This window comes from Epinephelus fuscoguttatus, linkage group LG4, assembly GCF_011397635.1.
Source record: "Epinephelus fuscoguttatus linkage group LG4, E.fuscoguttatus.final_Chr_v1".
Taxonomy (NCBI): Eukaryota; Metazoa; Chordata; class Actinopteri; order Perciformes; family Serranidae; genus Epinephelus; species Epinephelus fuscoguttatus.
The window spans coordinates 38,774,524-38,795,520 of NC_064755.1; the positions used below are offsets into that span (position 1 = coordinate 38,774,524).

The 20,997-nt window shown below is 38.9% G+C and overlaps 2 protein-coding genes across 2 annotated transcripts in view; one reads left to right on the top strand and one right to left on the bottom strand.

Moving 5' to 3' along the window:
* Positions 1 to 20,997, top strand: part of LOC125887850 (ankyrin repeat domain-containing protein SOWAHC-like) — an 81,695-nt gene that overhangs the window by 2,628 nt on the left and 58,070 nt on the right. The window lies entirely within an intron of this gene.
* On the bottom strand, positions 12,403 to 17,973 carry irx5b (iroquois homeobox 5b). Its single transcript, XM_049573677.1, has 3 exons — positions 17,487 to 17,973; positions 15,636 to 16,041; positions 12,403 to 14,029 (listed from the first exon to the last, which is right to left on the bottom strand). The coding sequence occupies exons 1-3, from the start codon at positions 17,715 to 17,717 to the stop codon at positions 13,398 to 13,400; spliced, it is 1,269 nt and encodes a 422-aa protein (XP_049429634.1). The 5' UTR covers positions 17,718 to 17,973; the 3' UTR covers positions 12,403 to 13,397.

A 20,997-nucleotide genomic window follows, 5' to 3' on the forward strand; every position in this document is an offset into this window, starting at 1 on the left:
GACGAATCAAAGACTCCTTCATTCACTCCATGTTTATACTGTAGAGTTTATAAAAATATATTTATCTTTATTTATTTAGCACATGATTTTATCCGAAGTGACGTCTACTGAAATCCACTGTAGCTCAGACAACTTCAAGTTAATTCAACCCAAAATTTCTGAACTTATTCAACACATAACATGAACTTTCTTCTTACAATGATAAGTGAATGTAATGTACACTGAACTCATCACACTATGTTTCTAAAAACAGAACGAACACATGGAAACTTGCATTCTGATTTTCATACATGTTAATATAATTCATCGTTCTTTCTTTTCTTAATGATTAAAACCACATTAAAGCCATTGACTGTAAAAATAATGGACGTGCTCATCGACTTTACATTGTGATGATGTCACAGATTTTTAGGAAAGTTTTTATAAATATAAAACCTCCAAGGATCAAAAATCCAGAACTGAAAGATTCACAATTGACCTTGTTTGCAGTTCAAGGTGTTCTGTCAACAGTTTTACAAATGTGTCTTTTACAGTGGTGGTCTATGGGGAGTGGGCACTGGAACAAACTGGGCATTTCAGCCATCACCATCTTGGTTTTTTGGAGCCAGAAGTGACCATATTTGGGCGGGAGGTTGGAGCTGTGGAGGAGTTAGAGGTGGATCTGACACATAGACTGTAGCAATGCCTCAAAGACAGCCTGTCACTTAAGTGGCCCTGCCCTTAAATTTACGTGACGTTAAGGCTTAACAAAATGTAAACAGGTAAGATATTTAAAAATTCACCTTCCACCTATTATTGTCACGAGTATTGAAATTAGCTATAGAGACCAAAACTGTTTTTTGTACCAGGCTGTAAACGTGTTTTTATTTCCTGTAAAGTTGGACATTTTAACATGGGGGTCTATGGGGATTGACTCACTCTTGGAGCCAGCCTCTAGTGGCCATTAGAGGAACTGCAGTTTTTGGCACTTCATTAGCCCCTTTTGCACTGCCAAATTTTCCGCAAATATTGGGCCGTTTTACCGGCCAGCTGTGAGCGTTTATACACACAGAATCGGAAAGGCGAGTTGTTCCGAGGTTGTTTCCTAGTTTAAACAGACCGAGGCGCCCTTCCACAATAGGAGGGGCTGTTGAAGACTTGTGGAGGAGCTGTTGATGACGCCGCACGTGCAAGCCGCTGGAGGTGGATAAACAGGAAACAGCTGATAGCGGAATTAGCGAGCAGCTAGTAGCAAGAGGGAAACACAAACCTGACAGATACTGTAAAGATGAGCAACTGGGGAGACAAGGAATTGCGCGCCCTCCTTGTCCTCACAAATGAAGAGTCCATTAACGGTCAGATGACGGGAACGGTGAAGAATGGGCCGATTTACAAGAGAATCGGCGTCTGACTAATGCTGCCTGACCAGCCGCGGCTTCCCTCCCACGTCACTGTTTACATCACACGCTGAGCTACACGTTTTTTTACTTGCTCACGCCCCCCATTGCCCCGAAAAAGGCACATTCTGTATAAACAAAGGTAGGTAGGTGGCATTTTGCTGCACTCCTGATTTTGTTTTTATACTGCCGATGCTGAATAAAGACTGGTTGGGCTTTCCAGCAAATTTGCACAATTCCTATTTAAAAAGGGCTTCATTTTTTCTGTCTCTGAGGTTGCTGCTTGGTTGAAGCTCAGTATCAAATTTACTTCAGTTCACCTAAATTTGTTATTGTCAACAGGAGAAGCTGTCCGTGTTGTGATGACACTGATTCAACAGTTTATCTTAAATTATTGTGAGGAACTGACCTCTAAATCTGTGAAAGTCTGATTGTGACAGTTTCCAGTGAAACTAAACAGTTCAGGTGTTGGTTGAGTTTAATATCTTGAATTTGAGATGAGTTTTAGACGACTTTGAACTCATTATTGAAGTTTAGGTCAGTAAAGTCTCAGTTTTAAGAGAGCAGCAAACTCACATTATGATGCTGAAGTGACAGGTGACACATTCAGATGAGTTTTGATGTCCGTTTGAGTAGAAACTGCACTTTAACTGCCACTGCCACTTCTCCATCTAAGCTACTGTCTACTGTGACACCAGAGACAGGATAGCTCATTTTTTGGATGCAGATTGGCCGATGGACACTTGATGTTGCTGGCTATGTTTCATTTAATTATTAGATTGATCACACAGGAAGTGAGATTATGTTGTTCACCTGAATTGATGCGTTTTGATGTCAGTAGGAAGCAGTAAATCCTGTTAATCTGCAGAAGAAGAAGCTGCCAGATATGTATTGATCTCATTTACCTGATGTGATCAGTGTCAACAGTGATGCACCTGACAGCTTTAAAGGACAAGTTCAGTGTGACGATGTCAGCACTGTAGACAGTGGTAAATGGAGGTCTGCGCAAACAGCCGCCTGTTTAAACGGAGGTCTGTTGGTAGTTTTGGATGTCAGGTGTTTGTGGTTGTTTACTTGTCATTACAAAAGGTTAGCGGTGGCTAGGCTAACAGGATGTCACCTAGTAAAACACATGGAGCAGCTTCCTGCTGTGTGATATTCAACAGTAAGGGTCACTGGAGGAATGACTGCAAGCAAATGGCACCATCTGTCACACAGCTTCAGCCAAATCTCCAGCGGCCTGCAGGAGGAGACGCAGCACCACCTTTATTCACACCTTCAGCCTGACATGCTGCACGCTCTGCCCTCATCATGGCTTCACATTCACATCACATCTTATATTTTATACTCTCATTAATTTGATTTCATTATCTGACTAGAGTACAGTGCAGTAATTTAAGTTTCTTTTAAGTTTAGCTGCAACAACTAGTTAATTAGGTAAAGGAAAATTAATCTGCAACTGCAACATGTGATGATCCAGTCACTCAGAGAGAATTCACTGCTTTTGTTGGTCTTAAATTACAATAAAGTGAATATTTTGGTGTGTTGTTGGAACAAAAGACATTTGCAGATGTTACTTTGTGCTTTAGAATATATTAATAAGCATTTTTCACTGTTTCTGTGACATTTTATACCCCAATAATCAGCAGATGAATCATTATCACAATTAAATTCATAGTAATTTGTCATTTATTACATATCACAATGAGTAGATGATAAGTTATTGTCATTATTATGGAGATGATAAACTATCATGTATAACTAGGTATATAATGGTATTCTGCTCTGCTATACAAGATGTTTATTTACAATATAAAGTCATGAAACACACTCAGAGCTGACAGTAGGGGGCGCTCCAAGCAAAGTAAAGTGAGGCGAAGAGGCTGTGAATAAAACATGAGGTGTTGTATTTGCATGACCTCATTCTGTTTATTCTCTAGACTCTAGACAAGCTTCACATTACAGAAAATGAAAGTAAATTGAATGCTTAGTCTGGATTTAGTTTGTTATATCTATCTATATATATATTAAAATACATTTAATTTGTAAAATATAGAATTTATTATGATTTTCAAGAAGCTGATTGAAGAGATTTAAGATGGCAAATCGTCCTTATTACGATCTGATTTTTCACACATTTATTTAATTTAATTATTTATTTAACAGGGACAATACAGAATAAATTTACTGCACCCTAAACGTTTATTTAAATCTGTAGTCTGAGGGCGGAGGTCACCAGTGATGAACAGGTCGACACAGCAACAGATAATTTAAACACTTTGAGAACAAACAGGCTTTTAAATTAATATTACACTGAGGGAAGAAAAAGATAAAAGTAACTAACAACAAATTAATCAAATACCTGATTAGTTTTTCATCTTGTAATATATTTTATAAATAATGGCATGAGAAGTTTTTATTTATGTTCACTGCTGACATGTTGACATGTGACAGCAGGAAAATCACAGGTGTGAATAATGACCTGAACATTGACTGGGTTTACTGGGACACTTGAACAGAATGGAGCCACCATTATTAATATCAATGTCTCATTATCAGTGTTAATGTGTAAAAACACTAATAAGTAGGGGTGTACGATAATATCGGCACCAGTATCAGCCGATATTTGCATTAAAATGAAATGTCGGAATCTGAATCGTCTTCTGTCTTTTTTAAGAAAAAGAGAGAGGCGACTGGTTGCTTTGTGTAATCAAACGTAGATGAAAACCTCGTGTCGGGAACTCATGGAGAAGAGGAAACAACCGGATACACAGAGAGGCGATCCAGGCACAAGTATTTAAAAGCCTTTATTGTAGTGGTTAAATCATTAAAAAATGTTTCGACCACTGCAGATCTTCACCAGGGCTTTAAAAACAAGTTTTTACATCTATTTTACAAATTTCTGAAACTACAGATAATTTAAAAAAAACAACACACGCTTAAAACATTAGGCTGTGAAGTATTATTTTTCTTAGGGCTTTTCAAATTTAAAAGGAAACGTTCTTTATAGATGCAGATAAATCAGACAATGAAATAACAGTACTACACATTACAAACACAGATAGGCTGCATAGTCTTAAACCAGGGTGTCACATAAGTAGGCCTACATAGATGAAAATACTTGTAAAAATGAAAATAAACTGGATGAACAAGATGGCAGCCATCTCTGCCAAGTCAGTCTGCAGCCGATCCCGACTCAAAAGTGGATAAAACCTGATCACATTTTATGGTTGAAACTTGTTTATTTATGATTAATAATGTCTGACCAATGTTAGCAACAATAACAAGCCAAGACGCTGTTAATTAGAAGTACTCATTTGAGGACGTTGGGACTTTATTATTGATGCCAATGTTGTGTTTTTTATATTTATGGGGTCCTACTCATCCCAAATATCTGGGAGAACTTAAAAATGCTTACCAAATAAAAGTTCGGGTCTTGGAAGGTTAAATCGGCATATGGGATACTGGCCAAAAATCCAATATCATGCATCTCTACTAATTAGTATACAGAATTACGTCTTTATTTGTATCAGGAAACATATATTTGTTCAGTTTACAGAATATCATTTGTTCCAGGTAGCGTTTTTACATTTTAGGTCAAGTTGTACAATTTAAGCAAAGACTCCATCTTTGTTTGTTGTAAACAGTTACAACTTGGAAACATGTTAAAATCTTGTTCATATTTCGGCCGACAGAATATTTATTTTCTGTAGGAATTCTGTACAAACCAACAGGAAGTGAAGGTAAACAGCTTCCTGTATTTCTCTGAGACTCTGATGTGATGTTCACACATGATGTGAGGAACAAAGTGGAGCACCAGCTCTGTGGATGTGAACATGCAGCAGACTGGTTTAGTCCCAGTGGCTGCAGTGAGCGTCACTGGGGACACTGGTGTATTTTGAGGGACAGCAGCACATTACGGGGAGCTGCAGGGAGCTGCTGTCTGCTGGTCTGGTCTGCCTGTGAGCCCAGCTGTTGTGGCTGATGGTGGGGTGAGGCAGGAGGGTTGAGTGACATCTGGTCCAGTCCTGAGGGTTAGACGGCCCACGGCTGGGCCTCTCGCTGGCTCGCCGACACGCTCGCTGCTGTCTGACAGCATTTAGCTCGGTGTAAACACGCAGCTGGAAGCAAGAGGCTTACAGGAAGCAGGCTGTTCGGGGGGGGGCTGACATGTTGTGTTTATGTCGAAAAAAAAAAATCCAAACGGGTTGAATTTAGCAGAATATCAGTGCCTGGAGTTAAAACTGAGGACTCACACAGATCTGCTACTTGCTAACACTCTTCTCTATGAAACTGTCGGTTTTAAAACCACCACTTCATGTCAGTATTATCTTTATTATTTTCTTTAATTGCAGTTTGTGCAGAATTTAGAAGGCTATTTTCAAAACTCCCATTTTTTCATTTTCATTTTTTCAACAATTCAACACAGCTTCCTGTTTCTAATATAAAAAATGAAATCTATTTAGTTTTATTCTTGAAATCTAACCCTAACCCTGTTCTGTAAAAGCAGCTCTCACCTCTGGAGTCCTTTTAGAAAAGCAACTTTTAATGTTTAAATGAAAAAGTAGAATGTGGAGGCTCATGCATGCCTTTAAAAACAGGTGCTGGGGAATACATTTTCCATAGTAATAATATTTATTGGTATAGCACTTATCCAAACAAGGTTACAAAGTGCTTCACAAAGTGCATAAAAAAAGACAACAAAACAATACGATATTTAAAAAAAAATGTTACCAGCTAAGAAAGAAAGCTAGCACTGGGCAGGCTTGAGGATCTCAGGTCATGACCTTGAGCACAGGTAGTCAGAAGCTCAGCTATATAACTCGGCGCTAACACATGTTGAGCTTTAAAAATTATTGGAAATAATCTAAAAATCAATCAGGCAGTGGAGGGTGGTGAGAGTCGCAGTGATATGTGACCTATGATAGGTAAAGACAAGACAATTCCCGCACACTGTCCTGTTACTTGAAATAAACATTATTAAGCAGCCAATGTTTCAGTCCTCAGACTCGGACTTTACCCGATGAAGGTCTGAGGACCTGAACGTTGCTTGTTTAATGAAGTTTACTGCAATTAACAGTAGGACAGTGTGTCAGGACTCACTTTTCTTCACCTACATGAAAAAGTTAAACATATAGTTTCTCCTTAAGCAGCAGCTATAGTACAAAGACACATTATACTCTTATTACAGTGAGACATAGATAAACCATGATTTTCTGTCTGTCTAACAATGGAAATATTTAATAACCTGAGTGACATACTCACTACTGTAAATATTTAGTATTTCTCTAAAACATGAAAAACTCATGACTAAATAAGCAGCAATCAAAGTGACAGTCTGACTTCGAAGTTGTTATTTATAAAGAATTTAAACAAGAATCAAAAAATCAGGGTGGAAAATATTCAATTACAAGCAGGGTAGAAAATTAACACCAGCAACCAGCCAAATAAATAAACACTGGTAATATTGAGTGGCTGGTAGATTTTGGAATCCAGCAGTCACAGTGTCAGGTGGACAAAAAAAAAGCAATGAAAATTTGTATTAAATTTAAAACATTATTTCAGATCAGTTGAAAGACACAGAAGTTAAATACTGTCTCCAAATCCAGAGCCTCTTTCCAGATTTATTCAAAGACAGTAACAGAGTAACAAGGAGCAGTGTGGGTGGCAGCTGTAAATTACCATATTGTAAATGTAAATTTGGAGAATCAGCTTTTTCCATAAAGGGATGAAGTCACTGAAATCACATGACCAACTAAAATCAAACTGAATACAGATTTACATCCTTCACAACAAAGGTCAAGTGCTGGTTAAAAGCAAAGCAGAGCTGCACGCACTCTCAGCTGAGTGCACTCTAACTTTTAAGAGGTATTAGTGTGAGTGTACTGGTATATTGTGGTTTGTGTATTGTATTGTGCCTTCCATGTTCAGTGTATTGTGGTTGTATGATGTTTTAGACTTTATATATTTAATAACGTTTTAGATGTACATGTAAAAGCCCAACTGGGGACAAGAGTTGATAATTAGCAACAGCTATAAGCTCTCTGTTAGTCCCGTACTCTGTATTGGAACTATGTTAAATTGCATTGTCCCATCAAAATAAATAAATAAAAACAAAAATAAAATAAAATAAAATAAAATAAAATAAAAAATAAAATAACCAACTAAATAAATAAAATATAAGATAACTAAATAACTATATGAATCAATAAATAAAATAAAATAATAAAATAATGTGTTAAGTCAATTTAGATCTTTTTTTTTTCCCACGGCAGCCTGAAAGAAAAAAAAAGAAAAAATTACTTTACAGCCAGTACTTGTTTCCTCTTACTTTTTAGACTAAATGTGATTGCAGTATTTTTATTCTGAAGTGTATTTGTGTTTTTCTGTTGGCAGTTTGGGGATTTGACCTTTTTTTCTCCTCCACATTCCACGTGTAAATATTTTTCTTTTTTACTTAAGAGCAATGTTTTGGAGTTTGCAAATAAAATTGAATGATAATGCTTTCAATTTTTCGGATTTAAAGGGGAAAAAAATAAATTATCAAGTAAAAAAAAATCCTGTTTTTCTGTTAAGACGTGTGAGAAGTTGAGATTTTGGAGACAACAGCTGTATTTTACGTAACATCTGGAAAGAAACCAGTAATTCCAGATAAATGTAGTGAAGTAAAGCCCCCAGATGGCAATGCTCTGTAATGCTTCAGTCCCACTGCAGGAAATCTACAGCTGACAGATAAACATGAACAACCCTCAGAATAAAAACTTTCTCCACGGGGCTGAGCGTCCTCAGTGCTCACAGCATCCTCTTCCTCCTCCTGAACATAAAAACATGAAACATGAAACATGAAGCGTGGACCCTTTCAGCCTCGCAGATTAAACTCTCTCGCACACATACTGATACACACACACTCCGTGTTTGTTGCTGTAGGATCAGGATCAAATCCGCCCGCTTCAAAAGAGAAGCAACTCCATCTGAAATTTACACAATTAATTCCTCAAAGATGCCCCAAGAAAATGTGAGAGATGTGAGAAATGTGAGAAATGTAAAAGATTTAAGCTTCTTAACTGCCGATGTTCTCGCTGCTGAAATTGAACCGCTTCCAGCTTTTTCCTCCCGTTTGTCAGAGCAGCTGTTAGAGCTCAATGGGCAGATTAATGCTACCTACTGCTGCACTGTGTGTGTGTGTGTGTGTGTGTGTGTGTGTGTGTGTGTGTGTGACATGTTGATATAAAGACCTGCTGCTCTCTACACACAGGTCGACTCTCCTGTTGTTACAAAATGAAACTCTGTAGGCTTAAAGAGAATAAATCACTCTCTTTATATCAGAGGTGTCCAAACTACGGCCTGCGGGCCATGTGGCGACCATCACCAGAATAAATGTTGGCATCGTACATTACTGCAAACCACTGATGTGTTACATTTGTACAAGGGCTGGGTATCGCCACTGATTTCCTGATTTGATTCCTTTGCTAGAATGTGAATGAGGAAACCTATATATTAAAAGATCTGTCTTGGATTTTATGAATCAATATCAAATCATTCAAATGAAAATCGATTTGAATCGGGTGAATTGGTTATTTTAACCCAGCCCTAGTTTGTACGTTATTATGTAGCAGATAAGTTTAAACTTTACGTTTCAACAACACTTTAGGCACAAAAGTCACCTGGTTGTGGTCAGGAAAAGATTGTGTTTGGGCTTGAAATACCTGGTTTTGGGGCACAAACCGTGGGGGAAAAGCAGCGATGTCTCGGTAAAAAACATCCGCTTTTTGTGGCACTATCCTTGCAAGAAAAACAGCAATGCTTCACGAAGAATCACCCATGTTTGATGGCAAAACAACAACTGGTTTTGTTGTTTATTTGAATAGTGGTCTCTCCTTGGTGTCACACCATCCACCGTCCCCTCCACCTCCTGCTGACAAAGTTTGCTCATGTGCTACATTGCTTTAGAAACATTGATGTAACATAAAAATTTAACATACTGTGAAACTTCTATTAATAGCCCGGGCTATTATTTGCTTAAATCACTGAACTCATAAAGCCTGTGTTTGGGACAGGCCTTTAATTCCTTAACCACAAAACTGTTGATCAGCAAAGATCAGGTAATGCAATCAAATTGTTTATTTAAACCAGTATGAATATTACTTATTTAAAAATAAGGCTTACATAATATATTAGTTATGAATCATTCATTTGATCTAGCTCCATACTTTTTTATGAAAAACCTGTTTGATTCCTTTGATCTGAGGACTGTTACAGACTAAAGGAATGTGAATAACTTATAGAATAATTCAGGAATGGGCACATAATTTAAGGTAGATCCAAACAACTTCTTAAAAAAAATGAGCTGCATGGCAACCAGATCAAGCATTTACTCTAATGGAGACAGGCATTTGTTTGTCAAAATGTGAAGCCACACTGGTCAAGCAAAAGGGACTGGGCGTTAAATTGAAGTTTTACAGTACTTATGTTTTTTTTTACAGAAACGCACAAAGGTACCATTTTTTTCTGGAGACTGGGCTTTCCCAATGCCTTCATTTAAACTCGGTCTCCTAAAAATGATATCTACATGTAACTAATTTCCAACTGCAAACACATTTTTAAGAAAACGTGTTACATTTTCTATCAACATAATGACGAAATGTCAATAAATGTGTACTTTTCATTTGTTTTTCCCCTGCAGTGTGAGACGTGAATGCGTTTTTTAATTTCCTGATTTATAAACACAGTTTCTAGTGGACGGGACTGCTGAATGGCCGGTGAGTTATTTTAAAATTAAATCTATATTTGTCTTGCTGCAGTTCTTCTTGTGAACACCAGGTGTCACTATTACTATACGTGTTGATAGCAGATTGATTTCCACCGCAAATTGATGCGGAAAAATTTGCCAGAATGCAGATCTCCGATGCTTAATTTTCCTCCCGACCTTCAGCTACCTGTGTCCCATCAAATGTTGAAAGAAACTCCTCTGCGATGAGTTATTAGATTAGTGCTGAGAGGTTCCAGTGTTATGTTAACTCAGTATACCTTTAAATGTTCCAGTGTGTTGAGTATGTAGAGTTTTTGAGTTGTGGTTGTTTAACACTTGTCAGCGATATGTGGCTCATAAGTTGATGCAAAGCAATATGTCTCGTTATCCTCCCAAAATATGAAGCTGTTCGGTGCATATAGCTGATAACTTATGAAATCAAGACATGTTAACTTACTGTGATAATTGTGTTAATGCTGTGTTGTTATTATTTCACGTGTTGTAAGAAATGGTAGATTTTTGTTGTGTTACGACAGCGGCAGAAATAAGAAACAACTTGAAGACGAGGTTCAGTGTGTAGGATTTAGGCGAATATAATATAAGTATGTTTTCTTTAGTGTATAATCAACTGAAAATTAGAATCTTTGTGTCTTAATTACGTTAGATTGAGCTGTTTATATCTACATAGGGAGCAGGTCTTCGTCTACGGAGATCGCCATTTTACACTGCCATGTTGACTGACGGAATTTTTACCAGGAGAAGTTTCAGCTGGTTGCAATGTGTAATCCTCACCACTAGATGCCACTAAATCCCCTTAAATCTTACACAGTGGACCTTTAAATCACAATGCAGAACAACAGGCTGGACCGAGAAGATTTGGCGCCTTAGGCAAGCTTCCCCTGGATTTCTGCAGATTTCACACAGATAAATTGAAGACTTTTTAAGACCTTTGTAATCACACATAGAATAATATTTTATATCTGTTTAAACATCATTCTGGCCACATTAAAGAAGCTGATGGAAAACCAGTCGGGACCATATGACTCAGAAATTATTATTATTATATTGCATTTTTTCAGCACTTCTCAGCAGTAAATAATAATAATTTCTAAAGATATGATTAATTAAACTAATGTGACCTGGACCTGAATAAGCCACAGAAAATGAATGAATCAATTAAAAATTAATTTAACGTTATAATCATGAATGTTTTTATGAAATCATACCACATCTTTTAATCTATTTATAGCCAATTGGTTTATTTTGCAGTAGTCATTTAATGTTTTGACATTCAGTAATTATCTCTTTATATAGTAGCCTTCATTGTCGGTGGCGGAGTCCGCCATTTACACTGTGGATATTTTATATTACCTTCACACAAGAAGTTACCCGAATGCTTCAAAGCTCCAGAGCTTCAATCACTGCCAAGATAATCAACATTTAAATCAGTATTTGAATGCATTGTGTTTTAGTTTTATTTTTTCATCAGTAAACTGGTGGAGGAAATTCAAAGGAAGTGTTGGACACGAATGAGACCAGCGTCTTCAGCACAGTCATTGACCTTTGCTTCAAGCAATGAAATTGGGAGTCTGACGAGAAACAGAAACAGAAGAGAAGAGTTGCGGACGGTTATCCACACCTGCCAACTGTAATAACGTGCTTGCTTTGCGTCTAGTGATACAGCCCTGCCCCCGATGTTTGGTTATTAATAACTTACAGAAACATTGCGTACAATAGTCCACCTTCCACCTTCTCTTCCCCTCTCTCACACTCTTAGGGGTGCCAAGTCCCACTAAAGTCGGGTTGAGTTCAGGTTGTTGATTAGACCATATGAATATAATTGATTCCGATTATGCCACACCGCCCCGGTTGCATCACATCACGTCAAAACTTTGAATATTTGCATTTAATTATCACTGAAGCTTCAAAGCTGCTAATGCTAACACAACATCTCCTGGCTGCTATAGCTGCAGTAGTGATGGAGTTTGACTGAAACTCCACAAAGAAAGGTGTAGAACATCTGCTGACAGCCTACAATCACACACAGAAAGATTTTAGAATTAACATCACTGCCTACAGCAGCCAAAAGACAAGACATTTAACTTCTGTAAATTAAATTTAAGACTTTTTAATACTATTGAGTCTGAATAGCTTCTTAACCTGTTTTTATCCTTTCTTCAATTCCATGTAGTCAAAGTGTCTGTTAATTTGATACAGAAGAAAACCTAAAAACATGATGATTCTTTTTTTCTGTGACTTCTGAGTGACTTTATGGAAGTTTATTCTGGATGGACATCAGAGATAATGAGAAGTCATACTGAATGATATATGAAGAAGAGAAGGAGGTAGAATTTTTGCATATGTTTATCCTTCAACTTCTTTCTACGCCGTGGCTGGAGGCATTGTGTTTTTACGTCTGTCGCGGTCTTGTGAGAGCAATATCTCAAGAATACCTTGAGGAAATTTCTTCAAATTTGGCACAAACGTCCACCTGGATTCAACAATGAGCTGATTAAAATTTGGTGGTCAAAGGTCACTGTGACCCCCACGTGTTTTTGGCCATAACTCAAGAATTCATTTGACAAAATTTCACACAAATGTCTAACTGGACAAGATGATGAAGAAATGACATTTTATATCCAAAAGGTCAAAGGTCAACTTCAATGTGACATCATAATGTTCTGCAAAAACACTTTTCAGGCCGTTATTCAATCAGATACTGAATTGGTGACACTGATCTTGAAAATGTGCTAACTGTATAGATCTTCTGCGCTACTGGAAGGAAGATGTGTGTGAAGCATCCGTGTTCTCACAGACATGGATGTAAACTGTAACTTCGTCTGCAAGGTGGTAAATCTAGTTTCTCCTGAAACGCTGCAGTTGATCTAATTAAAAGCTTCTGATCATATTTTTCCTGAGTCGTTAATTTAAGGTGAGTAAGAGTGTAACATCCATTGACAAATGGCAGGTGGTCAGATCCGTATTAATAAAACTAGCTTTTAATGATACTTCATGTTCTGTGCAGAAACGCACTACAAAGGTTACATCTTATCAACATAGAAAAACCGTCTAAAATTGAATATTTGTGTTTCTAAATAAAAGTCAGAGGCCTCTGCAGGAGGCAGTCTGTGTTCGATAAAGTTTTCTTTGATATCCAGGACATTTCATGGGAGAATTCCACCAACACTCGTCCCAGGGTCACTGGTCCCAGGTTTACTGCTTCCAGGGTCCAGGTCTACTGGTCCCAGTAAATAAAGTGTTAAAGGTTCAGGTCACATGTTCGTCATGCCCTTCTTGAGTTCGTGCAGGTCCAGCTGGCTCTGACTGCGTAGTTTGCAGTCTCTGGCTATGGCCTCTGCTCTCTGCAGCATCGTCTGCTGTAATCCATTTAAATGTGAGGCAGGGCCACCATGCAGGGGCCCCAGAGGGCCGTAGCTGGAGTATCCGGGAATGAAGGGGGAGGTGTAGTAGAGGTGTCGGGGCAGGGCAGTGCTGTGTGAGAATGGGGTCCGGGATGTGGATGTGGGGTGGGTGGGAGCCCCTACGCTTTGTGAAGAGTCACTACATCCTTTACTTTTATCTGAAGACGTGGCGATCTCAGCCAGCGACCACAGTTTGGGTTTAGGGGCTGGGTTTGGCCCCTGGATGGGGTTGCAGGAGTCAACGTGCTCCTTTGACGGTGGGCTCGATGATCGCTGTGGCTCCGACACTCTGACTGTTCCCGGTGGTGTGTTGTGGGGAGGGGCCCCTGTGGAAGTGGGGCGCGGAATGAGGGGCAGCCTCCTGTCCCCTGAGTCTTTAAAGTCGGGATCAGTGAAGCTCCGGTCGGTGTCGCTGCTGCTGCCGCTGTCCTCTCTGTACACCAACACGCACGAGGTCCCCACAGAGGCAGGAAGACGAGAAGCTACACACACACACACACACGCACATAAACATACAGGTCAGCAGGAAATACACACACACACACACACACACACTAACATCCACATATGGCTGCAACTAATCATTATTCTTTTTATCAATTAATCAACATTTTATTTTCTTGATTAATTAATTAATATTTTTGGTTTTAATCCACCGACACACTTTTCATAAACAAACAGACAAAAGCTCACAGATTCAATCTGACATGAAACTAACATAATGAAACTATAAACAACATTAGAGCTGCAATGATTAGCTGGTTGATATAAAATAATTGCCAACTATTTTGATAGGGTAATATCAGTTTGAGTCATTTTTTATGAAACAAAAGCCAAAATGATGCCTCTGAATGTGAAGTAAAGTGAATATATTTTGGTTGTGAATAAAACAAGACATTTGAAGATATTGACATATTTAATCATTTTCTGACATTTATACATCAAATGACTAATTGATTCATTTAGAAAATAATCCACATATTAATACATAATGAATTATTATTAGCAGCCCCTAAAACACTGAGCAAAGAAAAGAGTTCCATATGAGACCGCAGAGTGACGCTGTGAAAAAACGTTCAAATATATAAGCGGACGAGCCGATGACTCGATCTGACCTGAAACTGGTGACATGCAGATTTAATTAAAGCGGATAAAATATTTCTCATTATACAGCTATACACATTTACTTAAATACTAGTCACACATGTTTACTACAGAACGTTCAACAGCCCGACGTCTCGTCTGCAGGTAGCTTTCAGTTTTTTCAGAGTTTTTCCATTTCAGTGCTACTTTTTTTTTAAATTTTCCACAGCAGTAGTCACTTGTTTCTATATAGATTCAGTTTATAGAATATTATAGTTAAAGGTTTAGGGTTGTTTGCATTGATAAAGATGAACTAGTGTGCAGAACTATGAAAATGAGCTCCACACTGACTGCAAAATCCTGATCACACATGAATGCATCAGTAATAGAAATATATTATTATATGATAGTGAAACACTTACAGGGGGCATTTTTCTATTTTTTTGCAAAAAAAAGTACTTTAATTTGAGTGACATTTTTATTGCAGGACTTTAAGCTGTAATGAAGTATTTTTAAAGGGCAGTACTGCGACTTTTACTGAAGCTGCAACCAGAGAACGTTTGATTCTTCATGTCACGACTTTCTGTTAGTCTTGTAGCATCGAATCAGCAGTCTGAGTTTGTGTCATGGTTTAAAGTTTATTGATTAATCTGTTGATTATTTTCTTGTTTAACTGATTAGTTATTCGGTCTATAAAATGTCAGAACATGAGCTCAATGTGACGTCTTCAAATGTCTTGTTTTGTTTGACAAAATGTCCAAAACACAAAGATGTTCAGTTTACTGACGTAAAAGAAAAACAAAACCAGAGTATTCAACTTCCAGAGGACATTTGACATTTTTATTTAAGAGATGACGATTAATTGACTATCAAAATAGCTGCTGGTTAATCTTCTGTCAATGTACTGATTAATTAAAGGATTAATTGATTAATAGACTAATAATTTAAAGGTCTGATGGACAAAAGAGCTTCAGCTGAAACAGACACTCTCCTCACTCCACTCACCAGTGTCGCTCTTCGTCTCTGGCTCGTCGCTGTTGGCTTTCATCGGCTCGTCGTCGTCGTCATTCCTCTCCAGGTCGATGTTGTCCTCCTCCTCCTCATCCTCGCTCCTGTTCCTCGGGGTCCAGGTCATCTTGTTCTCCTTCTTCAGCCTCCGGCGGGCGTTGGCGAACCAGGTGGACACCTGAGTCAGGGTCATCTTGGTGATGATGGCCAGCATGATCTTCTCCCCCTTGGTGGGGTACGGGTTTTTCCGGTGCTCATTGAGCCAGGCCTTCAGCGTGGCCGTGGCGTCTCGCGTGGCGTTCTTCCTGTAGGAGGGGTCTCCGTATGGGTACGGCCCCAGGGGCCCAAACGGGTGGTAGTCTAAGGAGCCAGAGATCCCTGAGGACGGATCATAGCTGGGACTCTGAAACAGGAAGCCAAGAAATCATTAATCAGTGGAAACTATAAATGAGATGTTTGACCTCCCAGCTGAGATCTTCTTCTCTTTTCTTTTTATTTTCTCTGCATGACTTCACACACACACACACACACACACACACACACACACACAGTCTGTAGCTTTAACGTTTGTGAGCTGAAGCTGTTTTCTTGGCAGCTCTCCTCTAACGAGCAGATTCTTAATCTAAATGAGACTAACACGGTTAAATAAAGGTTTAATTAAAACACACAAACAGAATTTAATTTGGACACAGAAGCTCTGTGCATGCAGAACCCTGCGGAACCAACCAGAACCATTCAGAACCAACCATGACCAACAAAAACCAACCGGACTGTCTGCACCACCGACAGTCCACCTACTTTGGATTATGTTATCACTATTATATTTCTTCTTGTCTTTCTTTAAATCACACTTTAATCTTTCAAATTAAAGCCACAACATAGGCTTTTATTTTCACACACAAACAGAATTTAATTTACACGCGGCAGTGTTGTGCATCATAACCAACAAAAACCACCCAGGCCATGCACCACGAACAGTCCACATACTTTAAATCTATTTTTTTTCTATTACTATTATTATTATTGTTATTATTTTTTTTATTTCCTTTCTTTCAATCACATTTTAATCTTTCAAATTAAAGCTGCAACATCCATTTTTATTTTCACACACATAAAGAATTACTATTGTTATCACTGGAGTGTTGATGGATTCAGTTGCATGGATTCTGTTTTTGTTAATTCTTTAATAAATTGTAAATAAAGAAAAATGTATTAAAATCTCTCTAATACAAACATGGTAAAGGTGTGACTGAAGTTTCTGCAATAAATGAAATTAATTTCAGGGAAGGATTTGTAAAATAATAAGCAACAAAAACAATTAAACAAAAAAAAAAAAATAGCAGAAAAGGAAACAGGTGCAGCTCCTGACTAAATGATTTGGGGGATAAAAATAATAATAATATTACTCTGAAAAGTGATTTTGTTTTTGTTTATCCGAACACAGCTCGCGGATTTTAGCGCGTTATCCTGCTTTTAATATATTTTCACCAACATTAAGAAACATGAAATTATAAACAGATTTGTGAAGGACAAGAACTGATGACTGATGTTTGCTGAGTGTGGTTAAAAATAAAAACTTTTACAAACATGCAGCTAAATAAATGATAATAAGTAAATCAATGTTCCAGCCACACAGTTAATGATTCATAATGACAAAATATATATACATTACTTTATCCATAACGCACAAATATTAAAGCTTCACTTTCAGACGCAGCTTCTTTAACACTTTCCTTTTACGCACTGAGCTCCGTGACGCACCGCAAGCGACACTTTCACCAACTAAAACCCCAGAACCTGAACTCAACCCCAGCTGCACCTGCCGCTCCGCTGCGGATCGACACTCACCACAAACGAGCTGAGGGTGGCGGCGGCCCGGGGCTCCCCGCCGTACGGTAGGTGGGAGTTGAAGCCGGGAGAGGTCGCTGATCCCGAGTACGGAGCGAAGGCTGAGCCCGAAGAGGAGCGGCCGAGCTCCTCCGTCCTCGGTCCTAAGATGACCCCGGAGCTGAAGGACGGGCAGGAGTGCAGAGACAGGGACACGGACGGCTGGAAGAGGAAACCCTGAGGATAAGCCATGACGGCGCGCACGGAGCCGGACTATTACGCACGGGCGAACTCACATCGGAGAGCCACAGCGCGCGTTTCCCCGAGACGGCAGAGGGAAGAAGAGGAGGAGAAGAAGAAGAGGAAGAAGAAGAAAAGGAGGGAAGAGAAGGTTTAAAAACGGAGGAGCATCCAGGAGCATCGCAGGAGGTGCTGAGTTCAGTTTGTGTGTTTCTACTGCAAGTTTTCCACTTCCGCTGCTGCTCGACTGAACACTGCTGAGACTGAGACCGACTGAGAGACAGAGAGGGAGGGAGGAGGAAGGAGGAGGAGGGAGGAGGGGAGGAGAGCGGCCGAGAGAGATGTGATGCTGCGTTCCCCAAAACCCCCAAAATAATGGATCCACTGCTTCACATTGTTTCCATCCAAATTTAGCTCCAGTTTGAACAGAATCTGCAGAAAAAACTCGACCAAAGTCTGCTGTGTGAATATTAGTATTATATATATATATATATACATATATGTATATATATATATATATATATATATATATATATCTCCTCCTGAGACCTGAACTTTTGTTTTGCATGCATTTTTAAATTCTCCTTGCTATTTGGGGTAAGTAGGACCTGATAAGTATAAAACCCTAAATACTGTCAATGATAATAAAGTCACAATGCCTTCAAACGAGTACTTCCTGACAGCGTCTTAGCTTATTACTGTTGCTAAAATTGGTCAATTTTTTGTTGCCATATCAAACTGCAAACAATTTTAATCATAAATAAACAAGTTTCAACCATACTGTGATCAGGTTCTGGATCTTTACCACTTTTGTGTCTGAGTCGGCTGCACACTGACTTGGCAGAGATGGCTGCCATCATGTTTTTACATGGATGAGTGTATTGTGGCCTAACTACCACTAGATGGCACAACCAAGTGTCCACAAACGAGGACAACAGGTCTAAGTTAAGTAGAATGAAGTACAAGGTCCAGTAAACCCAAAAATGTAATGTCCTTATATGAGGACACAGGGTCTCAGCAGGATAGAACCAGCTGGTCAGTGCAGAGGAAGAAGTGAGGTGAGCTTCAGTCAAAGCTTAAACCATGGAGGACATGATGGAAATCCTTCTACAGTCTCCTCATCATGTTTTCATCCAACACATTCTCACTCCAGCCTGGTCACATATTGACATTTGGTCATGGACTTTCCACGTCCAGATACAACATGCAAGGTACCCTGGGTGTGTTGGTTGTTGACGTTGGGACGCCGTGTCAACTTCTGCCTGTTGTCCTGTTTTCACAGGAAATTAACGTTTACATACAGTCTCTTTCAAAATAAATGCACTATGTCGGTACAACACAGTGAATTAACTTTTTTTTTCTTTGAACGACGAACATGGTTAGGTTTAGGAAAAAAGACCAAGGTTTGGCTTTAGAATCTTATGGGACACACCACTTTCTCAGGTGAAAGTCTGTGTTTGTTGGATCCATGCACCACTTCTCCCGCCCCACTACGACTTTCGCCGCCTTAACTTTAGTCCCTGTCCTGGCACGTTCCCCCCTGATGCTGCCTGGCGCCGTTAAAGATAAGATAAGATACACCTTTATTGATCCCATTATTGAGAAAACCATTACAGCAATCGGCCACGTATCATGTCGACGATAAAAGATGCCTTATTTTGTCAGTATCTGGCTCTTTCATCAGTTGTTTGTTTCTGATTTTTAGACAGATGTACAGTTTTTTTTATTCTTGTGTTTCCCCTGTGATTTTTCCACACAAATTATTTTTAAATTTTTTTATTTAACATATTTAACCAGTTAAGTCCCGCTGATATCAACAATCTCATTTACATGGGAGACCTGGCCAAGACAGCAGCTCACAGAAAGTTACAGCCAAACAACAACACAATAAAAAACATAAAGATACACAGTAGCCCGTTGAAGTATTAGCACACCTGCGCACGATGACAAGACCCAACCGACTTATTCATCCTTGTACTTATGAAAGCTTTAAAATCAGAGACCAGTTCACGTAGTTTCAGTTACTGTAGCTACAATCAGATCTCTGTTCGATCAAAGTACAAATGTATGAAGGGAGTTTACCCAGTGTGGCTTTATAAATGAACAAATACCACTGACTGAGCCTTTGAAAGGTCAATGAAGGCCGACCAGCCCTGGAATAAAGCGTACAGTATGCATTAAACATGGATGGAAACACACATTTGAGCTGTGTGGTTTGGGCGAGCATCAGAATAACATCACTGCGTAATTTGTTTTATCATTAAAAGCAGCTATTGTGCCCTTATTTATGAGCGTTGTAACAGGATAGCACTAAATTTACTTTAAAGGGATAGTTCACATTTTTTAAGTGGGGTCATATGAGGCACTTATCCATAGACAGTATATTACATACAGTAGATGTAAGTTGGAACACCGCAGTTTGGAGAAGCAGGCAGGAGTACAGACACAGATACTCAGCGATGTACTGCTATAGACGGGGTCAGCAACAACGCATATTTTAGCCACCTAAAAAAATCAATATCAGCTTAAGTGAACACTATAATTAGAATATTTTCACCACTTTACCTTAATGTCAGACAGTGATTTCCAACGGAAAATGAAGCCATTACATCACTCTCTTCAAAGCCAGACTCCATTGAGAAAAACAGTGATTTAGCATTGCTGAACATGGGAGCTGCTGGTCTCCTGCTACCTTGATCAGTTGGTTAGTTTTTGTCATTTAGTGACTTTAGTGTGTAAAGGGTTTGTTCAGATTCTCCAAAGTCACACAATAACATAAGCTAACTAGTTGATCGAGGCAGTGTTAGACCAGCAGCTCCTGTGTTCAGCAAGCTAAAATTACTGTTTTTGTCAATGGAGTCTGGCTTTGAGGAGAACTGAAGTCGTTAACAGCTTCCCTATTGAAACGTGCTGTCTGACATTAAGGTAAAGCAATTAAAATACTCTCAATATAACGTCCACTTAGACTGATATTGATTTATTTTCAGTGGGACTTTTTTTTAGGTGTCAAATACATTTTGTCCACAGCAGCACATTGCATAGCTTCTGTGTTGGACTCCTGCCTGCTTCTCCAAACTGGAGGCATGCTGACTGACATCTACTGTATGTAATATACTGACTGTAGATAAATTCCTCATACAACCCCACTTCAAAATATCTGAACTAACCCTTTAATTACCCCAAATAACTTAGCAAACATGAGGCATTTTTTCTGATCTCATTACAACACGTGACACAGATGATTATTGTATGAATTGTGATGAGGTAATGAGTCTAGAGCGTGAGATGGATC